The sequence below is a fragment of the Doryrhamphus excisus genome, chromosome 4, assembly GCF_030265055.1.
Source record: "Doryrhamphus excisus isolate RoL2022-K1 chromosome 4, RoL_Dexc_1.0, whole genome shotgun sequence".
Taxonomy (NCBI): domain Eukaryota; kingdom Metazoa; phylum Chordata; class Actinopteri; order Syngnathiformes; family Syngnathidae; genus Doryrhamphus; species Doryrhamphus excisus.
Window position 1 is genome coordinate 2,992,461 of NC_080469.1, and position 25,174 is coordinate 3,017,634.

The 25,174-nt window shown below is 37.0% G+C and overlaps 1 protein-coding gene across 1 annotated transcript; it reads left to right on the forward strand.

The window, feature by feature from the left end:
• Positions 1–326: 326 nt before the first annotated feature.
• specc1la (sperm antigen with calponin homology and coiled-coil domains 1-like a) lies at positions 327–24,282 on the forward strand. Its single transcript, XM_058071012.1, has 16 exons — positions 327–628; positions 3,471–3,633; positions 3,742–3,880; positions 5,211–6,835; positions 8,503–8,710; positions 13,055–13,128; positions 14,113–14,288; positions 14,922–15,085; positions 15,177–15,298; positions 16,416–16,506; positions 18,658–18,747; positions 18,813–18,972; positions 19,040–19,142; positions 20,854–20,970; positions 21,042–21,101; positions 22,642–24,282. Exons 2-16 carry the CDS (start codon positions 3,508–3,510, stop codon positions 22,729–22,731), a joined length of 3,345 nt encoding a protein of 1,114 aa, XP_057926995.1. The 5' UTR covers positions 327–628; positions 3,471–3,507; the 3' UTR covers positions 22,732–24,282.
• The last annotated feature ends 892 nt before the right edge of the window (positions 24,283–25,174 follow it).

Consider the following 25,174-nt stretch of genomic DNA (forward strand, 5'->3'; position numbering starts at 1 on the left):
CGGGCCGGATGTGGCCCCGGGCCGTAGTTTGCCCACCCCTGGTATAGTAGGTGCAGACACATCTATTAAAAAAGAATGAAAAAAAATCTGCACTTTAAGTATTTTTATTAACACTGTGTTATGAATACGATGTGATTATTATTATATTACAAATATGAGTAAAACAAAACCTGGGTTTTCAGGCGTGAACTTGAACGAGTTAAATGAGACGAGTACCGGTGAGTCCCGATTCAGTAAAAAAAAAAAAAAGTTTTGAACGACTCGATCATGACTCGCACATCTCTTAACTATTAGTACTATTTCAAGCACGTTCTATCAAACATATAAGACACACGCCGTGTCAATTATCACAATTCTGTGATAAATTGATAGGGAAATTCGAGACTGTAATCATTTACAGGTAAAATTAAATCAAGGTGAATGAAAAGTGTTTTGAGGTGATGCTGACCAGAAGAGGGTGCAGAGGATCAATCTTAGCTGCCGCCAGCAGAGGCGAGCTGACGTTCCCGAATTGATGCTGCTAGCCTGCTTGCGGTTGGAATTAAGAACCGCTGCGGCACCGAGACCGGGCTTCCATCGCACTTTTAACAACAAAACCCCGAACTGGAAAAAGTAGAGGAAAACGCAGGTTTGAGCATGTCTTTCCATTTTGTTTGCCGGCTATGCTAACACTGTTAGCACCACAATAGCGTTAGCACCCTTTTGCGTTGTCACAGTTTTGCTAACACGCGAGAGGAAATTAACGGCTGGATTTAGACAGTCGAGTCGTTATGATAGTAGTTTTTTATGCTAGATTCATGTGAATTTGTGATGTTTGTTGAAACAATTGGATAGCTATTTAGCCTGTTTTTTAGAAGTACTGTCTAGTTAGTGAAAATTACTTGTATGTGTCGTTTGGAAGTTTTCAAAATAAGTTTACCACATTCGTATAACGGGACTCAAAAAACGTCAGCTACTATTTAAATCACTTTTGTTTACTATTTTCAATACTAGCGTATAAGGTGTGTATTAGTATTGTTTGTGAAGTTTCCATTTAAATGTTTGGGAACGCAATTATGTGATTTTGTTTTGAAAGCTCAACCACAAACAGGAAGTGTAATAACTTGAACTCACTGCTTGTCGAGCGCTAACTAGCTAGATGGCTTACGCCCTTGGGTTTGGTTTGATACTTTTTTTTTCCCCCTGAATGCTGAGTTTACTATGTTGACTTACTTTAAATCAAATAATTTATGGTACAAAGTATGTAATGAGTAACTGAGTGACATGTTCTTAATGATATTGTAATTGTTACACATCCATAGATGACGGATGTTCTTCCACAATTGAAGAAGATGCAGGAGACGGTCTTTTAAGATGGTTCAGATGATATTTATTTTGGAATAGACCATTTAATTGATTCAGGGGACTATACATTTAGATATATTTTACACTGAACCATGGTGGTAGTAGTGTCATGGTCCGGGATTACACGAGTGCTGCCGGCGCTGGGGCAATTCATGAAGTAGAACATTATCCCATCCCTTTGTAATCTGTTCCACATCACAGTTTTCCGACATGATCACGACTTTAAATGACGGAGTGGCCAAGTACGTCTATTCCAGACTAAAACCTGTGGGTTATCTTCAAGAAGAAGGATGAACATTGAACATTCACTTGCTATGTGATGTCATCTTAGAAGAATGGACGAGGATTCCAGTAACAACCTGAGCAGAAGAGGATTAAGGGAATAATGTAATATCGGCACTTTGACCCAATTTGGATATGTTCATTGTAAGGAATGCTTTTATAAGGAGATATTTAGACAATAATAGCTATGTATTGAGTTACTTTAATAGGCTAGTATGGTCTTTCTCGCAGGACTGCAATGTATTTGTGGTGGTGTGTTGGGAGGGTTGGATGTGTGAATGGATAAAACTGAGCTTTTCCTTCTTTGGGGTCCATCTGGAATTGTGTCAGGCCACAAAAAAATGCTTGGGAATTCCTGGATACTCATGGTCTCCCAAGATAAAAAAATAAACTAATTTATTAAAAACAGAAAAATTAATAAACTTTGCTTTGGTTTCGATTTTCTACAAGAAAAGCTCTGATAAAACATTCCACTGTTCTCAAATATCTTAATTTTTGTTTTTCTGCACAAAATAAGATGAAAAATAAATAAACAAATCAAGAATAAAGAAAATCAATCAATCAGTAATAAATAAATAAATATAATAATAATAATAAAACGGCAAATAATAAAAAATTTAAGAAACCACATATAGTTGGTGGGTAGACAAATTATTTTTTTTCAGATTCAAATTAACAAAACTTTATTAGAGCCCTGTAGACATGACAAAACACGACTATAGTCACATTTATACTCTTTTTATTTACAACATATTGCGCAACTGCAGGGTCTTGAGACACAGGCTAACTCGCAAACTAGAGAGCTAGCGACCTAAACGGTAGCCTTCAAGTTATTTCCTTTAAAACTTAAATAGCCAAAAACTTACCACTTCCACACGGATAGGGAGGATAACTATTAACAGTTATTTAACCTTTAACATGAACATGAATCAAACGTAATAATTTTTTCTGGGTACATGATACCATACAGCATCCATATCAAACTTGCGCGGGGCCGCACTAACGTTAAACTTTCATATCAAGGCGGGGGCCTCAAACTAGTGTCCTTGTTATTTACAACATATTGCGCAACTGCAGGGTCTTGAGACACATGCTAACTCGCAAACTAGAGAGCCAGCGACCTAAACGGTAGCCTTCAAGTTATTTCCTTTAAACTTAAATAGCCAAAAACTTACCACTTCCACACGGATAGGGAGGATAACTATTAACAGTTATTTAACCTTTAACATGAACATTAATCAAACGTAATAATTTTTTCTGGGTACATGATACCATACAGCATCCATATCAAACTTGCGCGGGGCCGCACTAACATTAAACTTTCAAATTAGTGTCGGGCCGCGTGTTTGAGACCCCTGGTCTTGCTATTGCTGAATAGTTTTGGAGGGTTTGAGTGTAGCTCTCGCTTGTAACATGAAGGTTTAATAGTGTCTGCTCTGTGTCAAACATAGTGAGGCCTACTTGTCTGCATGCACGTACTGTCAGTGTAATAGTTTGTTTTTTTTTAAATTTGTTTATTCATGGCAACGCCGTCACAGGAAGTGCTTGTTTTGGCAAGGAAATGCCTCCCTGCTGTTTTAAGCTTCAATAAAGAAAGAAAGCAAAAGGCAAATGATTATTTGTGAGCTACTTTGTACACTATTATGAGAAGTTTGTCGTTTTAGAATGTAGGCAGGAAGCCAGGAGTACCTGGTTTGGGATGCAGTAAATAGAACCAAAACACATTTTTTCCCCACAGTTCTAAAATCTATTTGTTGCGGATGGGAGGTTCTTGTACAGTTCTTGTGTCGACGTAATCGATGACGTCAACAATCATGGCGATTTTCCCCTTTCTGTATACGCAGATAACGCTGTAAATGTATCGACAACAGCGAACTCAGTATGAAGAAGTCAGTGCGGCCTGTGGTGAATAAGGCGAGTGCTGACCGATCGAAGGCGGAGGCTGCAGGCGGCGCCGGCACCGCAAAGCCTGGCGCCAAGATCAGCAGTACTGCACCTCTGTCTAAGGTAAGACTCGCCATGTGTTGCCCGTGTACTAGATACTGTGTCCATAACAGCTTTTTTTTTTTTTTTTTTTTTAACTGTGTGTATTTTTTTTTTTTTTTTTTTTTTTAGGTGAAAAGCAATGATGATCTTTTAGCAGCGATGGCTGGAGGGAACCCTGCTTCAAATAGTGCTGTCACCAAAACCAAAAGAACTGCCTCAATTGGGACCACGACGAGCACCCTCGACAGTAAGCAGAAAGCAACATCAGGTTTGTACTACGTTGTACTGCTTCTACAATTCTACCTTATTATGAATCCAACCTGGCTGCACGGTGGTCGAGTGGTTAGCGCGCAGACCTCGCAGCTGGAAGACCAGGGTTCAATTCCACCCTCGGCCATCTCTGTGTGGAGTTTGCATAGGTCTAGATTCTAGAAGATCTAGAAAGCTTTCTGCGCTGGTTATTGTGTGTCGCTGCTCTATGGGAGTCCACAAGAGAAATGAGCGTAAAGGGCCCCCTTTTTAAATTTAGAATAAATAAACTGGAGGCTGACTACTTAGCTATGGCTGTCTGTTGTGTCCCGCAGCCTGTGTATTAGCAATGTGCTGTAAACAGAGAATAACAGTAGTGTAAAGGTGACTATGTGGGTGTTAGTTTATGTCTACAGGGCTCTAATAATGGTAAAAAGAATTTAGAACGTAAATATTTCATTTAGGGCTGCACGGCGGTCGAGTGGTTAGCACGCAGACCTCACAGCTGGAAGACCAGGGTTCAATTCCACCCTCGGCTATCTCTGTGTGGAGTTTGCATGTCCCCCCCCCCCCCCGTGCATGCGTGGGTTTTCTCCGGGTACTCCGGTTTCCTCCCACATTCCAAAAACATGCTAGGTTAATTGGCGACTCCAAATTGTCCATAGGTATGAATGTGAGTGTGAATGGTTGTTTGTCTATATGTGCCCTGTGATTTGGCCGAGGGTGAGGAAAGAAAATAAGAAGCCAAAAAGTTACCACTTCCACACAACATAGGAGGAGAACTCATTCATTCATTCATTTTCTACCGCTTATCTTCACGAGGGTTGTGGGGGTGCTGGAGCCTATCCCAGCTGTCTTTGGGCGAGAGGCGGGGTACACCCTGGACTGGTGGCCAGCCAATCACAGGGCACATATAGACAAACAACCATTCACACTCACATTCATACCTATGGACAATTTGGAGTCGCCAATTAACCTAGCATGTTTTTGGAATGCAACATGCAAACTCCACACAGAGATGGCCGAGGGTGGAATCGAACCCTGGTCCTCCTAGCTGTGAGGTCTGCGCGCTAACCACTCGACCGCCGTGCCGCCATTGATTAGTTTCAGCTGCAGTAATTTCCCTTCTCTCTTTAATTACCGTTGTTCGCTTGCAACAAAGGAAGCTAACAGAGTTGACGTCACGCCATACGGTCAATCCTGACGGGCGGGAAATGGGGAAAATAGTGTGTATATGTAAGGCACAGAGGGAGAATGTGTCGATTATGGGCTGCGCGCCACCCTTTGGACACCCATAGGGTATTCAGCTTTGGTAGCTGACGTTGACGTTTCTTTTGTTTCTGCATAAGGTACCTCCACCAAGCGTATGACATCATCAGCTACAAAAGAGCCAAATTCTACACGAGACCGTCTTCGGACATCCAGAACGTCGGCTAACAAGAAGCAGCTGGTCTCGGGGGCAGCAGCCGGCGATGCGGCCTCAGGGAAGCGCTCTCGCAGCCATGTCCCGACCGAGTCCGAGAGCCGTATGAGCAAGTCCAAATCAGATGGCCAGATTAGCGATAAAGTGGCCCTGGAGGCCAAAGTCAATGACCTGCTGGGTCTCGCTAAGAGCAAAGATGTGGAGATTCTCCACCTGCGGAGTGAACTTCGAGACATGAGGGTACAGCTGGGCATGGATGGGAAGGACTTGCCACCACAGGAAGAAGTAGAAGAAGGAGAGAAGCCGCAGGTATCCGCCATCACAGCAGCTGATGTGGAGTCCACCCTGCTTCTTCTACAAGAGCAGAACCAGGCCATCAGAGGGGAGCTCAACTTGCTTAAGAACGAGAACCGAATGCTCAAGGACCGTCTTAACGCACTGGGCTTCTCTCTGGAGCAGAGACTTGATGGTTCCGACAAGCTCTTCAGCTACTCGTCTCTGAGCCCGGACTTGGCAGCGGGCAGTGGGCAGAGTGAGGGCGGAGCCACGCTGACGTCCTCGGTTGAGGGTTCTGCTCCAGGCTCTTTGGAGGATCTGCTCACCGGGCACCAGCACGGTGGCTCAGCGGACAATCTCGACAGCGAATCCAGCGAGGTCTATCAGGCCGTGACCTCCAGCGACGATGCTCTGGACGCCCCCTCCGGAGCCTCCTCGTCGTCCGAATCGGAGTGCGTTCCCAGCAGAGAGCGCTCACGGAGGGGCAGCAGTGGCAATGCCAGCGAGGTCTCGGTGGCGTGTCTTACAGAGCGAATTCATCAGATGGAGGAGAACCAGCACAGCACATCCGAGGAGCTGCAGGCCACGTTGCAGGAACTAGCCGACCTGCAGCAAATCACCCAGGAGCTGAACGGGGAGAACGAGCGGCTCGGTGAGGAGAAAGTCATTCTCATGGACTCGTTGTGCCAGCAGAGCGATAAGCTGGAGCTCTACGGCCGACAGATCGAGTATCTCCGCTCTCTGCTAGACGAGCATCACATCTCGTACGTGCTGGAGGAGGACATCAAGAGCGGTCGCTACATGGAGCTGGAGCAGCGCTACGCCGACCTGGCAGATAACGCTCGCTTTGAGAGAGAGCAGCTGCTGGGCGTGCAGCAGCACCTGTCCAACACCTTGAAGATGGCAGAGCAGGACAACGCCGAGGCCCAGGATGTGATCGGAGCTCTGAAGGAAAGGAACCACCAAATGGAGCGCATCATGGAATCGGAGAGACAGGATCGGGCCGCCATGGCAGCCGCACTCGATGAGTATAAAGCCGCGGTGAGCAGCGATCAGGCGGAGCTGAGCCGCTGCAGAGTCCAGCTGGACCAGGAAAGGCAGAGGGTCGCCGAGCTCTACTCTCTTCATACGGCGGGCGACAAAAATGACATACGTCAGCTTTTGGAAGGTGTGCGCCTGGAGAAGGAGGAGGCTGAAGCCAAGGCTGCAAAGTCACATGACGAGCTGGAGCAAGCTCACAATGATCTTGGCCGGATGCAGGAGACGCTCAGTAAGGTTAGTTTGGAAAATAAAATGGACAAAAAAAATCGATTTAATTAAAAAAAAAATTTTTTTTTTAATTTTTCATTTTTAATCACTTTTTAAAAATATTTTTACATTTCTATTTCATTTAATTATATTGATTAATCAACAAATGGAGGAAAATAATGTCATAAACTGCTGTATGTAACGTCTGCGGATCACAATAGATAAAAATATGAGCCGTAAACCTCATATTACAAATATACAACATAAGGTGGCCAGAAATATTTTAATATTGAACAAAGCAAAAATTTGTTCTCAATCAGAAATCACTCCACACTCTTTATTGCTCTTCGATTCTACCATATCTTACTTATTGTGTGGAAAATATGGGCTAATAACTATAAAAAGCAATCTTCACTCGCTTAAATGTACTGCAAAAAAGGTCAGTAAGGATAATTCATAATGCCGCCTACAGAGAACATACTAACTCCTTATTTCTAAAATCACAAATACTTCAACTTGCTGATATAGTTCATTTTAAACAGATAAAATAATGCATAAGGCTAAAAATAACCAATTAGCTAAAAATGTCATCCAATACTTCTCTACAAGAGAGGAGAAATATGATCTCAGGGAAGAAGTACATTTGAAACACTTCTATGCTTGGACTACGTTATGCTAGCCATAGCATTTCAGTATGTGGAATCAAACTATGGAATGGATTGAGTAAGGAAATCAAACAATGCACAACGATGAGCCAATTCAAGAAACAATACAAGCAGTTGATGTTTGCTAAATACAAGGATGAAGAGTCTTGAACCAGTCATGATGTGCTATATATATCACTATATTGACACTTACTATGGTACCCATTATGGCATTGGATGCTCATATCACCGAGTACTTCGGTACGTGACAAAAATTGTAATTTTAAATTAAATTTTAAATTAAAATATTAATTTAAAAATTTTGATTTTAAATTACATTTTAAATAAAATTTTTAATTAAAAAATTAAATAAATTAAACATAATAATAAAAATAAAAATTAATAAAATAAAAAAAACTTACATTATATTAGGAAAGCAGGAAGTGAACAAATGTAACAGTTACTGATTGTAAAGAAAAGTGTGAATTCTAACATAAACGTCAACATTAGGTTAGCATGTTAACATCTAGCATGGTAATACCTAGCATTTCAGTATGTGGAATCAAACAATGATGAGCCAATTCAAGAAACAATACAAGCAGTTGATGTTGATGCTAAATACATGGTACACATTATGGCATTGGATGCTCATATCACCTCCTACTTCGGTACATGACAAAAACTATATTAGAAAGCAGGAAGTGGACAAATGTAACAGTTACTGATTGTGAAAGTACCAGATGGAGGGGTAGGATTTAATAAGCTTTGCTTCTTCCTACTCCTTTTGGACATGTGGAACTGGGAACTGATTATGTGATGCATTCAATTGTAATCTGATGCATGTTCAAATGGAATAAAACCATTACTATTATAATTACCAAACGTATGTAAAGCAATGTTTCAGTTTCCTTTTGATTTTGGTTATGTCGACATAATCAGGTTCCAATTGTATGAATACAATTTGAATATTACTCTATTGCACATGAATCTAATGACATCACTGTTGATATTTAACGATGGATGTGTATTCCTGTGTGTGTGTGTGTGCAGCTTGACAGGGAATATCGAGACTTTCAGCAGCAGGTGCAGCAGCAGATGGCCGAGCAAGAGCGCATGCTGGAGAAGCAGCGCATGGAGCTGCAGGAGAAGGAGACGGAGATTGTGGACATGAAAGAAACCATCTTTGAGCTGGAGGATGAGGTGGAGCAGCACCGAGCTCTGAAGCTACACGACAACCTCATCATTACGGACCTGGAGAGTAAGTCGCCTTCACTTGCCGCCGCCACCACACAAATGATCCCACTCACACATGCGCGAATGCTTGACAGGATGTTCAATTCCGTAGTTGCACTCAACAAAATCAACTTTCAGTAGTAGCAATAACCCAACAAACACACACATATAATAATAGGCCATATGTTGGAAAAGAGGGCAGAAAAAAGTGACGTACAGAGCGAGAGTCAGCATCCACGCCTCTTTTTTTTCCTGCAGCAAACACATCACCGTAAGTCGGTAATAATGTATAAATATGTGACAATGCATGTAAAAAGTACAGCATACATGTACCAGTTAGAAAGCCGACAGGTTTTACTGTTTTTTTTCATCAAACATTGGGATTTTGCACTTTGGCGGTCCTTGAATGCACCGTAATTCAAGTTAATTTGGCTACAAATACACTGGAGTTACTAGCGATACAAGAATTATAGTATACTATATACCAGGGGTCTCAAACTCAATTTACCTGGGGGCCACTGGAGCTAGGGTCTGGGCAAGGCTGGGCCGCATCAGGTTTTCCAAAAATAAAATTAAAAAAAAAAACGCATTTATTAAAAACAGAAAAATATACAAACTTTTTCAGTGCTTTGGTTCCGATTTTCTACAAGAAAAGCTCTGATAAAACATTCCACTGTTCTCAAATATCTTAATTTTTATTTTTCTACACAAAATAAGATGAAAAATAAATAAATCAAGAATAAAGAAAATCAATTAATCAGTAATAAATAAATATAATAATAATAATAATAAAACGGCAAATAATAAAAACTTAAGAAACCACATATAGTTGGTGGGTAGAAAAAATATTTTTTTCAGATTAAAATTAACAAAACATTATTAGAGCCCTGTAGACATGACAAAACACGACTATAGTCACATTTATACTCTTTTTATTTACAACATATTGCGCAACTGCAGGGTCTCGAGACACATGCTAACTCGCAAACTAGAGAGCTAGCGACCTAAACGGTAGCCTTCAAGTTATTTCCTTTAAACTTAAATAGCCAAAAACCTACCACTTCCACACGGATCGGGAGGATAACTATTAACAGTCATTTAACCTTTAACATGAACATTAATCAAACTTAATAAATTTTTTCTGGGTACATGATACCATACAGCATCCATATCAAACTTGCGCGGGCCGCATGTTTGAGACCCCTGCTATATAGAATACTAGAAATACATATTTAAACAGTGATTGTGTTACATTTGGACAATGGCTATTAAAGAGAGAAGGGAATTACAATAGTCACTTTTATTGCATTGGCGGGGTAGCCGTGTGTCAAAAATAGACATTTTTATGGGTGTATCAATTACACTGGTGGTCCTGTAACGTAGCTGTACCACCTGGCTGTTGGGAGGAAAGCTTAACAATAAAAAGCCATTCATTGTTTCATTTGTTTTGAGTTCCAGAAGAAGGCGAGGTAACACTAGAAGAACGTTTTTTTATGTGTCTAAGGGGCAGCAAAGCAAAACCATCGTGTTTGGAATCATGAATGAAACAACACTGATTCTAACCTTTGTCATAATTAGAGCTGGGTTAAACGATTATTTCTGTAATCGATTAATCTAGAAAATGTTTTTTCTCTGGAAAAACAACAGACCACAGAATCAGACGCTGATTGTTGAGAGGGCTTCCTGTGTACAAAAATGCAAAAATGCAAGCAAGTCTGTGCAGAAGCACTTACTATTGGCTTCCAGCTGTGTTCCAAGTAACCTTTCTGGCTATCACGGCAACAAGTAAGGTCTCTTCTGACCTGGGTGGAAAATCTGCACAACATGGAACGGAGCCTTGTGTGTTTTCATGCAGGACTATTTTGTCTATAGTACAGCCAGGACCAACATTTGTTCATACTATAGTTTGTTGGAGAAAGTGTTACTTGCAAATCCTACTTTATGTTGAGGTGAAAGATACATTTTTCAATGGTGGATTTTAACTAGATTGTAAGTAAAACCGAGAAATGTAATGTAATGTAATTTGAGCAAAGTTTAAGGACATATTGTTAAAAAAAATTTTGAAAAAAATATGGTTGGGTGCATCCCTAATGTTCATTTTTAAGCCCTTATGCATATACTATAGTTATTGTAGGTCAGCATTAGGGCTGGGTTAAACGATTATTTCTGTAATCAATTAATCTAGAACAGGGGTGGGCAAACTACGGCCCGGGGGCCACATCCGGCCCGCCAAGTGTTTCAATATGGCCCGCCTGTTTTTTCCAAAGTATTTCATTTAAACTCAACATACAACCTGGCATCGTGGCTTGAGCCAACTTTTTGATGGTTGAGGTAGCTGCTTTATCAATTTCGTTATTTGATGTGGTCTGTTGTTTACAAAATGCTCCTGGAAAAAGGAGCACAAGCACAATAATAGTAATAATAATAATAATAATAATAATAATAATAATGTTGTCAATAATGATAATAATATTACTATTATATTAATATTGTTGTTAATAATATTAATATAATAATGGTAGTAATATTCCAAAATACTCCTGGAAAAAGGAGCACAAGCACAATAATAGTAATAATAATAATAATAATAATAATGTTGTCAATAATGATAATAATACTACTATTATATTAATATTGTTGTTAATAATATTAATATAATAATGGTAGTAATATTACAAAATACTCCTGGAAAAAGGAGCACAAGCACAATAATAGTAATACAAATAATAATAATAATAATATAATAATAATGTTGTTGTCAATAATGATAATAATACTACTATTATATTAATATTGTTGTTAATAATATTAATATAATAATGGTAGTAATATTATTATTATTAACAAAAGAATAATAATAATAATATAATAACATTACTATAACTAATAATAATAATAATTCTAATAAAACAACAATAAATAAAATAAATAAAATAAATAAAATAAATAAAATAAATAAAATAAATAAAATAAATAAAATAAATAAAATAAATAAAATAATAATACATTTATAACACACTTTACATCAAATAAATGATTTCCAAGTGCACATATAGCAGATTGCATGACACTTTTATATGTAAAATATGTGTAAAAATATAGGTGTAAAAATGGACTGTTACGTGTAAAATACTACATAATCCCCCCCCGTCAATTTTGTTAAATTAATGCGGCCCGCGAGTCAAAAAGTTTGCCCACCCCTGATCTAGAAAATAGTTTTTCGATGCATCAATTAATCCCTGAAAGTCCCTGATTAGTCCCTTATAAAACATAAACCACAAACACATGCACAGGTTAATAAAAATATATATTTCTAAATGATCTACCCATATCTATAAAGTATAATAACATGAATAATATTAATAATAATAATAATAGAAATAAAACGAACTATAGCGTGTATTTGAGGAGTGTGTGTCTGTGTCATTTAAAACTCGATTTTTTTTTCTTCTGGACGGACTCACTGAAACTTGTTGCCGTCGCCATGTTTTGATTCCAAGTAGTGGTGTGGTGTTTGTGAACGAACGGGTCAAAATAACTAGTTCTTTTTTGCGAACGCCCATAAAATACCCGTTCAGTCCACCAGCCATTTTGAGCTCTTGAGTCGGAACGAACGTGAACATGAGCGAACGGACTGACTCAACACGACTCCATCACAGGCTAACGACCAATTGACCGAAATGAACGGCTCTTTTTACTGAATGAAACGGAATAATCCTGTTCACTGAAATGAACGGTTTTGCCCACCACTAATTCTGAGTAAAGACTCTATGCACTTGTGTTGACGTATTTTTCGTGTCGATGTCATCGATGACGTGGACACGTCGTCCCAGTCCTAGTCATAACGTTGCTGTGCGGATTAGCTGTGCTGTTTCAGTCAGCAAGAATGCAAACCGAAATCTGGAAGTCATTGACTGACTTTGTGTAAAAAGGATTTATGATACGTGTCATGGCCAAGTATGTGGGAAAAGGTTGCTGACAGAACATTCAAGAGTCTGTATGTTGTTTGTGGCTAAAAAGAGATAAGGGTGGTCCGTTGATATTACATGAGATGGGCTGACGTTCTTGCTAAATTCTTCAGCTAACGTCCAAATTAGCCTGACTCTTTAGCGTTTATTTGACAAATATTTCAAGTATACGCTCACCCGCACTGTGGCATTCGCAGCTATGATGTTACACATCAACACAAAGTTATTCTTCAAAGAATTCTCTTTGTCTTGGGTAACACGTTTTGAATGAAAAACATGTTTCCCATATGTTTTGGCAACACAAAACGCACCGGTGGAGCTCTGCTTCAAGCATCTGGCGTACATGATTTTAGTGAGTTTTCTCCTCAGCTCATTAAAATGCATCTACTCTTCTTCCACAGACTCTGTAAAGAAGCTGCAGGACCAGAAACACGATATGGAGCGAGAGATAAAGATCCTTCATCGCAGACTCAGGGTATGTGGGCCTCAGCACCAGTTCCAGTTGGCGTACTGTTAAAATGGTACATCCGTCTGTTTAGCATAAACTGGTGGAAATGTGGTTGCATTTTGACCCTTCCCATGAAAGGAAGACGTGTGGCAGCGCCAAAAAAAATAATTAAAATTGAACTGTGGTGGTCCAAATTAATCTGTGGCAGGCCACCACAAATAAATGAATGTTCAATGATCTGCTTTAATACGTTTTGTTAAAAAAAAAAAAAAGTTGCATTTTGACCCTTCCCCTGGAAGGAAGACTTGTGGCAGCGCCAAAAAGAAAAATTAAAATTGAACTGTGGTGGTCCAAATGTATCTGTGGCAGGCCACCACAAATAAATGAATGTTCAATGATCTGCTTTAATACGTTTGTTTAAAAAAAAAAAGTTGCATTTTGACCCTTCCTATGGAAGGAAGACGTGTGGCAGCGCCAAAAAAAAATTAAATTGAACTGTGGTGGTCCAAATGTATTTGTGGCAGGCCACCACAAATAAATGAATGTTTAATGATCTGCTTTAATACGTTTGTTAAAAATAAAATTGCATTTTGACCCTTCCCATGAAAGGAAGACGTGTGGCAGCGCCAAAAAAAATAATTAAAATTGAACTGTGGTGGTCCAAATTAATCTGTGGCAGGCCACCACAAATAAATGAATGTTCAATGATCTGCTTTAATACATTTTGTTAAAAAAAAAAAAAAGTTGCATTTTGACCCTTCCCCTGGAAGGAAGACGTGTGGCAGCGCCAAAAAAACATTTTTTTTAATTGAACTGTGGTGGTCCAAATGTATCTACTGTACATAGTCCTAGTATAATATGTTTGTGACTGAGTGTGAACAGGCAGCGCCAAAAAAAAAAAATCAATTGAACTGTGGTGGTCCAAATGTATCTGTGGCAGGCCACCACAATAAAAAATGACTGTTCAATGATCCGCTTTAATACGTTTGTTAAAAACACTTGGCCACATAGGAAGAGTCGATGGAGTGGCGTCAGTTCCAAGCAGACCTGCAAACGGCTGTCGTCATTGCCAACGACATCAAGTCGGAAGCACAGGAGGAGATCGGCGACCTACGCCGCCGCCTGCAGGAAGCCCAGGAGAAGAATGAGAAGCTGAGCAAGGAGCTGGATGAAGTCAAGAGCCGCAAGTAAGCCACAAACGTTTATACGTTTACTACTACTGTACTACTGTAATTTCAGGATGATTTACACCAGGGGTCTCAAACACGTGGCCCGCGGGCCAAATGTGGCGCGCAGGACACTCGTTTGCGGCCCCCGCCTTGATATGAAAGTTTAATGTTAGTGCGGCCCGCGCAAGTTTGATATGGATGCTGTATGGTATCATGTACCCAGAAAAAATTATTACGTTTGATTAATGTTCATGTTAAAGGTTAAATAACTGTTAATAGTTATCCTCCCTATCCGTGTGGAAGTGGTAATTTTTTGCCTATTTAAGTTTAAAGGAAATAACTTGAAGGCTACCGTTTAGGTTGCTAGCGCTCTAGTTTGCGAGTTAGCATGTGTTTCAAGACCCTGCAGTTGCGCAATATGTTGTAAATAAAGAGTATAAATGTGACTATAGTCGTGTTTTGTCATGTCTACAGGGCTCTAATAATGCTTTGTTCATTTTAATCTGAAAAAAATAATTTGTCTACCCACCAACTATATGTGGTTTCTTAAGTTTTTATTATTTGACGTTTTATTGTTATTATTATATTGATTTATTTATTACTGATTGATTGATTTTCTTGATTTGTTTATTTATTTTTCATTTTTTCCAGGCAGGAGGAGGAAAGAGGACGAGTGTATAACTACATGAACGCAGTGGAGAGGGACCTGGCTGCACTCAGACAGGGCATGGGCCTCAGTCGTCGATCTTCCACCTCCTCTGAGCCTTCGCCGACTGTCAAAACACTCATCAAGAGCTTTGACAGTGCCTCACAAGGTAACGGGGAATCCGCAGTGTCTTCTTTTTTTTATTAATCAGTGATCATTTATTGTGTGATCCGCATTGTTTTTTTTTTTTTACCCTGTAGCGCTACCACCATCTACTGCTGCAACCGTGGCTCCCACAGCGTCAGCCGCCCCAATACCACGCACCCCTCTTAGTCCCAGTCCCATGAAGACACCCCCAGCAGCTGCTGTATCACCCATCCAGGTACTTAAATATGCATGTTTCTTTTTAGTAATACCACATTGTATTCAAGCACGAAACAGCGATTTATTAAGCATTTATTAATTAATTACATTTTAAAAAGCCACAATAGAGCGAAGGAGTGATGTTTGAAACGTGATATAGTCAGGGACGACTATTTGGAATATTTGGAACATTCTGATCAAGAAATTCGTTATTTTTCATGTTGGATTGTCATAAAATGTGTAAATCAGGGGTCTCAAACTAAAAAAAAAAAACGCATTTATTAAAAACAGAAAAATGAATAAACTTTGCTTTGGTTCCGATTTTCTACAAGAAAAGCTCTGATAAAACATTCCACTGTTCACAAATATCTTAATTTTTATTTTTCTGCACAAAATAAGATGAAAAATAAATAAACAAATCAAGAATAAAGAAAATCAATCAATCAGTAATAAATAAATAAATATAATAATAATAATAAAACGGCAAATAATAAAAAATTAAGAAACCACATATAGTTGGTGGGTAGACACATTTTTTTTTTTCAGATTAAAATGAACAAAGCATTATTAGAGCCCTGTAGACATGACAAAACACGACTATAGTCACATTTATACTCTTTATTTACAACATATTGCGCAACTGCAGGGTCTTGAGACACATGCTAACTCGCAAACTAGACAGCTAGCGACCTAAACGGTAGCCTCCAAGTTATTTCCTTTAAACTTAAAAACGCCCCAAACTTACCACTTCCACACGGATAGGGAGGATAACTATTAACAGTTATTTAACCTTTAACATGAACATGAATCAAACGTAATAATTTTTTTCTGGGTACATGATACCATACAGCATCCATATCAAACTTTAAACATTAAACTTTCATATCAAGGCGGGGGCCTCAAACTAGTGTCCTGCGGGCCACATTTGGCCCGCGGGCCGCGTGTTTCAGACCCCTGGTGTAAATCATCTTGAAATTACAGTAGTACAGTAGTAGTAATAGCGGGACAGCTACAATATAAAGGTACTTTTGTGTCTAATATTGACATTTCTCCTGTTTCTGCATCCATCCGCAGCTTTTTGCTAGAATATGATGTTTTATATTTTTCTGCCATAAAGACCTTTTTTGCCGTTTCAGAGGCACTCGGTGTCCACATCTCTGTCAGCAGTCAAGCCGCTCTCGTCCCTGAGCGACAAGAGGACCAGCTACTCGGACATGTCCATGCCACGTGAGGCAGTTCATAGCAACATACTCTGTAGGCTTTGTGCACTGTGGTCAGTCTCAAAGGGGGTTGCACGCTGCTTATGTAATGCTAATGTTTGCAGATTCCCACCAGTAGCGCAGTCTATTGTAAACAAAAGTGACACAGTCTGCATCAGCGGTGATTGGAATGTTTGCCCTTTTGTGTAGTTTATACAGTCTGTGGTCAGAGTAGCCTGACACATTGTATTACGTATATGCAAAGTTTTTTTTAACACAAAACTACAGATTTTATTTAAATGTATCTCTTTTTTTCCACTGGATAACAGTGTGAAATATTGTGATTACAGTAATCCCTTTTCACAAATATGCGGTTTCGCTCTACCATGACTTTCAGAAATGTATTTTGGGTACTTCACATTTGGGTACTTCGCTTTTTCCTCTATTCTCGTGTTAAAACATGCCAAAGTTTCAGATAATGATGTTTGCACAAAAAAGTTTGGGGTGGTTTGTTACACCCGAAAACGTAATAAACCACAAACGTAATAAAAATCTGCAGCTTTTGAATGTAATAATCCAGCAAATGTAATAAATTTCCCACAAATGTAATAAAATTTGCCTACTGCAAACGTAATACTGATGATACTCTTTGAATAATATTTTTTCAACAAGAAACGAAAACAAGAAATATCTTGTTAAAATCCTCAAAATGACATCTACACCTTCGCCCTCATTAAAAGACGAAAGAACAAATAACAACAACAACCACAAAGATCATTATTTTGTCTCATATTACTTTCCCACATATGTAATAATTTCCTGCAATTGTAATAGTTCAGGATATATAGTTATATAGTTACATATAATTTATATTAACAATTTAATAATAATAGTTATATATATAATATTTCAAATAAATAAAAATAATAAATATATGATAAAATAATTATAATAAAATAAAAAAATCAAATAAAAAAATTTAAAAAATAATTTATATTAATAGTTTACGTTTGCAGTAGGCAAATTTTAAATTAAAATTTAAATAAATTACAAATTTTAAAAATTTAAATAAATTTCCCAAAAAATTATAAAATTTTTGGGAAATGTATTATATTTGCGTTATTATTACATTCAAAGCTGCAGATTTGTATTACGTTTTCGGGTGTAGTTATTAGGTTTGCGGGTGTAACATGGCTCTGAATGCTCTGTTTCAGAGAATTTTTTCTCACACTGGCTGTTTGTGACATCACAGGGAGCCGGGCTTCCTTATATGGGCATGTGCCGTCGGCCAGATACGCTCTAAGACAGCCCTCCCCACAGCTCTGCTTTGTTTCTGTTTACAGTTGACATTTCACACGGGACAGTTTTTGTGAACATGAAAGTGAAATATCCGCCAAAGTGCTCTCGCCGCAGAAGGTGTATTAATGTCAGACACACTTGGTAAACGCAGACCATTCTTTGAGTTAATACACGGTAAATCAGAGGTCGCTCATGAATTACCATTAAGTCCTTTTCAATTAACTCTCCAAAGGTTTCATTTATTAGCAACTCCTATAAAAAAAAACACAAAATTCGAAAGTGGGTTTCGGCAGTAGTCCAGAAGTACTTGGGATTGTGACCAATCACAGTGAAGTTAAATTAAAACAGACCGTTTAGAAAATTCAAGGAAATACAGCTGAAATAGGGAAAGGAAATGAACAAAAATACTACTATATTGTAGTAGTAGTGCACTACTATACTATACTATACTATACACAATACCAGTCTAAAGGTGTTTAAAAACATATTTAGACGGTCGTAAAGAGTTTTTTTTTTTTAATGCTCAAACTACAAAAATATTCCATTCATAAATAAGGAATCCTACTTCCCTGAATTCACTTATCACTGTTGATTCTGGACCCAAATAACCGCGAAAAAAAAATAGGGATTACTGTATATCAGTATTTTTGTTAATACAAAACGCTAGCTTTTTCATATGTACGTATCTACACATAAAAAAAACATGGAACTGATAACTGACCGGTAGTGCCAAATCTAACAAGAAAAAAAAAAGGACAAGGGGGGGGGGGGGCGCCAATTTTTTTTGTGAGGGTCCAAATGACCGCCACAAATAAATTTCTGTATGGCAAACACTGCAACTGCAATGCTGAATCAAGCCATATGATGTGTCCTATCACAGCCGAGCACCTTCTCAGGGGAGCCCCTGCCAGTAGACCCCCATCTGTTCTCCAGAGGGTCTCCAATATGGATTCCACCAAGACAATATCAGGTTGGACAACTTGAAAGCTAACTTTATGATCAATACATTCTAACATATGCATCCATTCTACTTAGTGTCCCGTCGGAGTAGTGAAGAGATAAAGAGGGACATGTCCACCCAAGACGGGGCCTCCTCTTCCTCACTGATGGCCATGAGCGCTGCCTCCTCTCCACTCTCCCTGTCCTCCTCCTCACCCACCGCGTCCATCACCCCCACAGCACGGAGCCGCCTAAGGTACGCACTTTTTTAACCCCAAACTAACAGTTATAATTATGTTTTCATTTTGATTTAATTTCTTAAGAGAGGAGCGGAAAGATCCATTGTCTGCACTGGCTAGAGAGTATGGAGGCTCCAAGAGGAATGCCCTGCTGAAGTGGTGCCAGAAGAAAACTGAGGGTTATCAGGTACGTTTATATCCTAAAATCTACTATCAAGTATAAAAGAACATTTACAGCATCTTTGAAATGTTTAAGTGGATTTATGGTAATGGTTTTATTTCATTTGAACATGCATCAGATTACAATTGAATGCATCCCATAATCAGTTCACAGTTCCACAAGGAGTAGGAAGAAGCAAAGCTTATTAAATCCTACCCCTCCATCTGGTACTTTTACAATCAGTAACTGTTACATTTGTTCACTTCCTGCTTTCCTATAAGTTTTTTTTTTTCAATTGAGTGCATCCCATAATCAGTTTACAGTTCCACATGTCCAAAAGGAGTAGGAAGAAGCAAAGCTTATTAAATCCTACCCCTCCATCTGGTACTTTTACAATCAGTAACTGTTACATTTGTTCACTTCCTGCTTTCCTAATATAGTTTAAGGTTTTTTTTTTCAATTGAGTGCATCCCATAATCAGTTCCCAGTTCCACATGTCCAAAAGGAGTAGGAAGAAGCAAAGCTTATTAAATCCTACCCCTCCATATGGCACTTTTACAATCAGTAACTGTTACATTTGTTCACTTCCTGCTTTCCTAATATAGTTTAAGTTTTTTTTTCAATTGAGTGCATCCCATAATCAGTTCCCAGTTCCACATGTCCAAAAGGAGTAGGAAGAAGCAAAGCTTATTAAATCCTACCCCTACATCTGGTACTTTTACAATCAGTAACCGTTACATTTGTTCTACGCTACATTTTATGACGGCCTGTTACTAATAGATTTGGCGCTACCTGTTTGCACTCTAGCATACAATGCGTTATAACGTATCTGCTCTGCTAGAGAATAAGAACATGTAGCAGGAGGGATCAGTGTTGCCATCTTTGCAAGTAGATATGCTTTTTCAAAAAGGTGTCATACACTGCGTGAGTCCAGTTGTGTTCATAATGTATTTTTAGCACAAATCCTGTTTTGAACTGGAAGTTGGCCGTTTGCGTTTTGGGTTATTTTTAGAAACACTATTGAATTCAAGAAATAACTCATGGCAAAACACACAGGGGGTGTCCGTGTTGATCTCGCTGCCACATTGTGTCAATCAATGGTTAAAAAAGTAACCTTATTCATTCTTTCTATGTCTTATTCTTTTTCTAATTTTTTTTGGTATTAGATATATTAGATATTTTTTTTATATTTAAATATATAATATATATAAATATATTATATTTATATTTTATTTATATATATATATATATATATATATATATATATATATATATATTTAAGATATTTCATTAGACATATTAGATATTATATTATATATATATATATATATTAGATGTATTAGATAATATTAATTAATATTATATTATTAATATTTGATAATATTTTAGATAATTTTTAAAAATCTTATTCATCACTTACTATATGCATTTTTAATTGTTTTCTGCATGTAAAACTATCAAACTGTAATTGGATTTACATGAAAATCGATTTGGTTAGAGTACATTTTGGTTAGAGTTGGACGTTCTGGAACGGCTTAATGATGCTAACCAAGGTTCCACTGTATTGTTCTTCCCACTTGACACAAACATGACATCTCGTAACATTTAATATCTACATTTGTCTTCTTTTTGACACCAAATAAAACAAAGTGTGTCACGGCCACGGACGTTTGCTTTTAATGCTTTGCCGATGCATTCAAGTGTCTGAATGATGCAATGCCATGTTTTTTTTTTCCAGAACATTGACATCACCAATTTCAGCAGTAGTTGGAATGATGGTCTGGCATTCTGTGCTTTGCTCCACACCTACTTGCCAGCCCACATCCCGTATCAAGAACTGAGCAGCCAAGACAAGGCAAGTGCACGTTTGGGGGACTTCCAAATCCTAAAGCCTCAAATAAAAATACTCTCTTTGTTTCATTTCAGAGGAGAAACTTCACCTTGGCGTTCCAGGCTGCAGAAAGTGTTGGCATCAAATGCACTTTGGTATGTTTTTATTTTATTTTGATATGTCAACACAGAATACTTGATCTCAAGTTGTATGATATCTCTGGTTCTACCATATCTTACTTATTGTGTGGAAATATGGGCTAATAACTATAAAAGCAATCTTCACTTGCTAAATGTACTGCAAAAAAGGCCAGTAAGGATAATTCATAATGCCGCCTACAGAGAACATACTAACTCTTTATTTCTAAAATCACAAATACTTCAACTTGCTGATATAGTTCATCTTCAAACAGCTAAAATAATACATAAGGCTAAAAATAGGCCAAAAATAGGGAAGCAGGAAGTGAACAAATGTAACAGTTACTGATAATTAAAATTAAAATCAAAATTACGGGACAAAAATAAAAATAAATAAAACAAAAATAAATAATTAAAATAAAATAAATCACTTTAATTTTATTAGGAAAGCAGGAAGTGAACGAATGTAACAGTTACTGATAATCAAAATTAAAATCAAATTTACGGGACAAAAATAAAAATGAATAAAACAAAAATAAAGAATTAAAACAAAATAAAATAAATCACTTAAATTATATTAGGAAAGCAGGAAGTGAACAAATGTAACAGTTACTGATAATCAAAATTAAAATCAAATTTACGGGACAAAAATAAATAAAATAAAACAAAAATAAATAATTAAAACAAAATAAAATAAATCACTTAAATTATATTAGGAAAGCAGGAAGTGAACAAATGTAACAGTTACTGATCATTAAAATTAAAATCAAAATTACGGGACAAAAATAAATAAAATAAAACAAAAATAAATAATTAAAACAAAATAAAATAAATCACTTAAATTATATGAGGAAAGCAGGAAGTGAACAAATGTAACAGTTACTGATAATTAAAATTAAAATCAAAATTACGGGACAAAAATAAAAATAAATAAAACAAAAATTAAAAATGAAAACAAAATAAAATAAATCACTTAAATTATATTAGCAAAACAGGAAGTGAACAAATGTAACAGTTACTGATAATTAAAATTAAAATCAAAATTACGGGATAAAAATAAATAAAATAAAACAAAAATAAATAATTAAAACAAAATAAAACAAATCACTTAAATTATATTAGGAAAGCAGGAAGTGAACAAATGTAACCGTTACTGATTGTAAAAGTACCAGATGGAGGGGTAGGATTTAATAAGCTTTGCTTCTTCCTACTCCTTTTGGACATGTGGAACTGGGAACTGATTATGTGATGCATTCAATTGTAATCTGATGCATGTTCAAATGAAATAAAACCATTACCCTTACATGCATAAACTGAGCTATACTGTTAAGCTTTATAGTGCATGTAGAGCCAATGGTATTACATACTATAGTTGTCTTTAGAGATCAAGATATGGACAATAGTACCAATTTTGGTCCAGAGTTAGTATGATTTTGACCGCTACTACACTTGTTATTGATAGTATCCATATTCGGAATGAACGCCACAACTGCCGGGAATTCATTATAGTCGCACGTTTGGGATCATCGGACTGAAAGTTGAACTCTGTTGCTTGCAGGACATAAACGAGATGGTTCACACCGAGAGGCCAGACTGGCAGAATGTCATGACGTACGTCACAGCTATCTACAAATACTTTGAGACCTGACTTCCTGCACACACTGTCACAGAATCACTTATTATACCTCACTGGAATACCTTCACAAGTACACACACACAAGTACACAAACACACATCGCATGCTCACAAGTGAAGGTGAAGTCCAGGCAGTATGCAGTACCACAATGACGCCTTCACATGGTGATGGTGAAGACACCATGCTTCAGTGCCTTCAGCTTCAAAAACTTCATTTCGATGGGGGACGACTTTATGGAAACATCTGCTGCTGCTTAATAACATATCAGTGGAGTAGTGGAGAAGCAGGCATCAAACCTTCTTGCGATGCCCGAGGATCAAGTGCCTGTGTGATAATGGATGCCTCCTTCATGCGCATCGTTCCGATATGTTACATTTTGGGCTCATTTAGGGCTGGGAATAACGGGATGGCTTTTAGAGCATAAGAACATGTTCAACAACACTCGGACATTTGAGCACCGCTGCTTAGAAAAACAAGACGCGTGATGCGTTCAAGTACTAGCACCGTCTGCTATCGATCACATAGAGTATGGCTTTACATTAAAACGTGTGAGAGTTTTCAAGACAATTCTGGGATTGTTAAATTACACTACATGATAAAAAATTTAAAAAAAAACGCTTATAGGTATTCATCGGAATAAACTGCAAAATTATTTATTGGAAAAAAACAAGTACTACAGTATTCTAATTTCCATGCATGTTAGTTACAGTAAAGTTCAAGTTCATTGTCATGAATTCCTGTAGAACAAGGGTGTCCAAATAGCAGACCACAGGCCATTTTTAGGTCGCAGCTTATTTTGTATTGACACATCATAACCTGTAGTAAAAATATAAATACTAAATTTATTGAATAAATTGAATTATTAAGAATATTAATACAGTGGATTGTCCAGCGCCATCATTTTTATGATGAAATAACAGATCGCTTCAGTAGTTGGCATTCATCCCTGGGAAACTCTTTTTGCACTTTTCAAACACCACAGCGATAGGAACAAGCCCCGGGCTCTGGGTTTCATAATAATACTGAATTTTGATTTTTTTTTTGTTGTTGCTCATTGTGAATGATCTACTTTATTGTGTGTCAACATATCTACATATCTTATAAATGCCCCCAACCAACCTTTTCATATATATATATATATATATATTAATATATATATATTATTTTTTAAGTATGGTGTCCCCAGTGGAAAATGTTTGGACACTCGTGTATAACATTTAAAGGGATCTTGGGTTTTGTCCATGTCACATGACTGAAAGCTAAACTTATAAGCTATAACTTATCGTGTTCCAAAAATTTTCCACTGGGGGGGGTCACGTATGTAAAAATGAAACTATACCAGTGGGGGCATTTTAAAGGCGAACATTTCATTTTTTAAATTTCAATTAATTTCATTTTTTAATTTTTTTTTGTTTAATGTAAAAATGATTAGTACTCTTCACAAATATTAAAAGTGTCAGTATATTTTTTTTAATTTTCTTTACTAAGTCATATATACAAGATAGTGGAAGATGGATTACTTAAGTTTTTCAGTATAAAAAACTTAAGTAATCCAGACTTAACTTAAGATGGATTACTTAAATTTACTTAAATTTACTTTTAAGTTTTTTATACTGAAAAACTTAAGTACTTAAGTAAACTTAAGTAATCCATTACTTAAGTTTACTTACTTAAGTTTTTCTATACTGAAAAACTTAAGTACTTAAGTAAACTTAAGTAATCCATTACTTAAGTTTACTTACTTAAGTTTTTTTATACTGAAAAACTTAAGTACTTAAGTAAACTTAAGTAATCCATCTTAAGTTAAGTCTGGATTACTTAAGTTTTTTATACTGAAAAACTTAAGTACTTAAGTAAACTTAAGTAATCCATTACTTAAGTACTTAAGTAAACTTAAGTAATCCATTACTTAAGTTTACTTACTTAAGTTTTTTTATACTGAAAAACTTAAGTACTTAAGTAAACTTAAGTAATCCATCTTAAGTTAAGTCTGGATTACTTAAGTTTTTTACTTAAGTTTTTTTACTTACTTAAGTATTTCAGTATAAAAAAACTTAAGTACTTAAGTTTTTCTGTATAAAAAAACTTAAGTAAGTAAGCTTAAGTAATCCATCTTTTTTTATACTGAAAAACTCAAGTACTTAATTAATCCATCTTAAATTAAGTCTGGATTACTTAAGTTTTTCAGTATAAAAAAACTTAAGTAATCCATCTTAAGTAAAATAATAGATAACTGTAGTTAGTTGACAGTAACTATACGGAAAGAAATGAACAAATAATTTGCAGCTATTGTCATATCATATATAAATATATAATATTAATTATTGTAATATTGATATGAAAATACTAGCTGTCATATTTTCAACTCCTAATCATCCTTGATAATGTTGTGATGCGCTGTGTTTTTTTATTTTTATTACAAACCAAAAAAAAAAAAAAATTGCTAAGCTGCAGG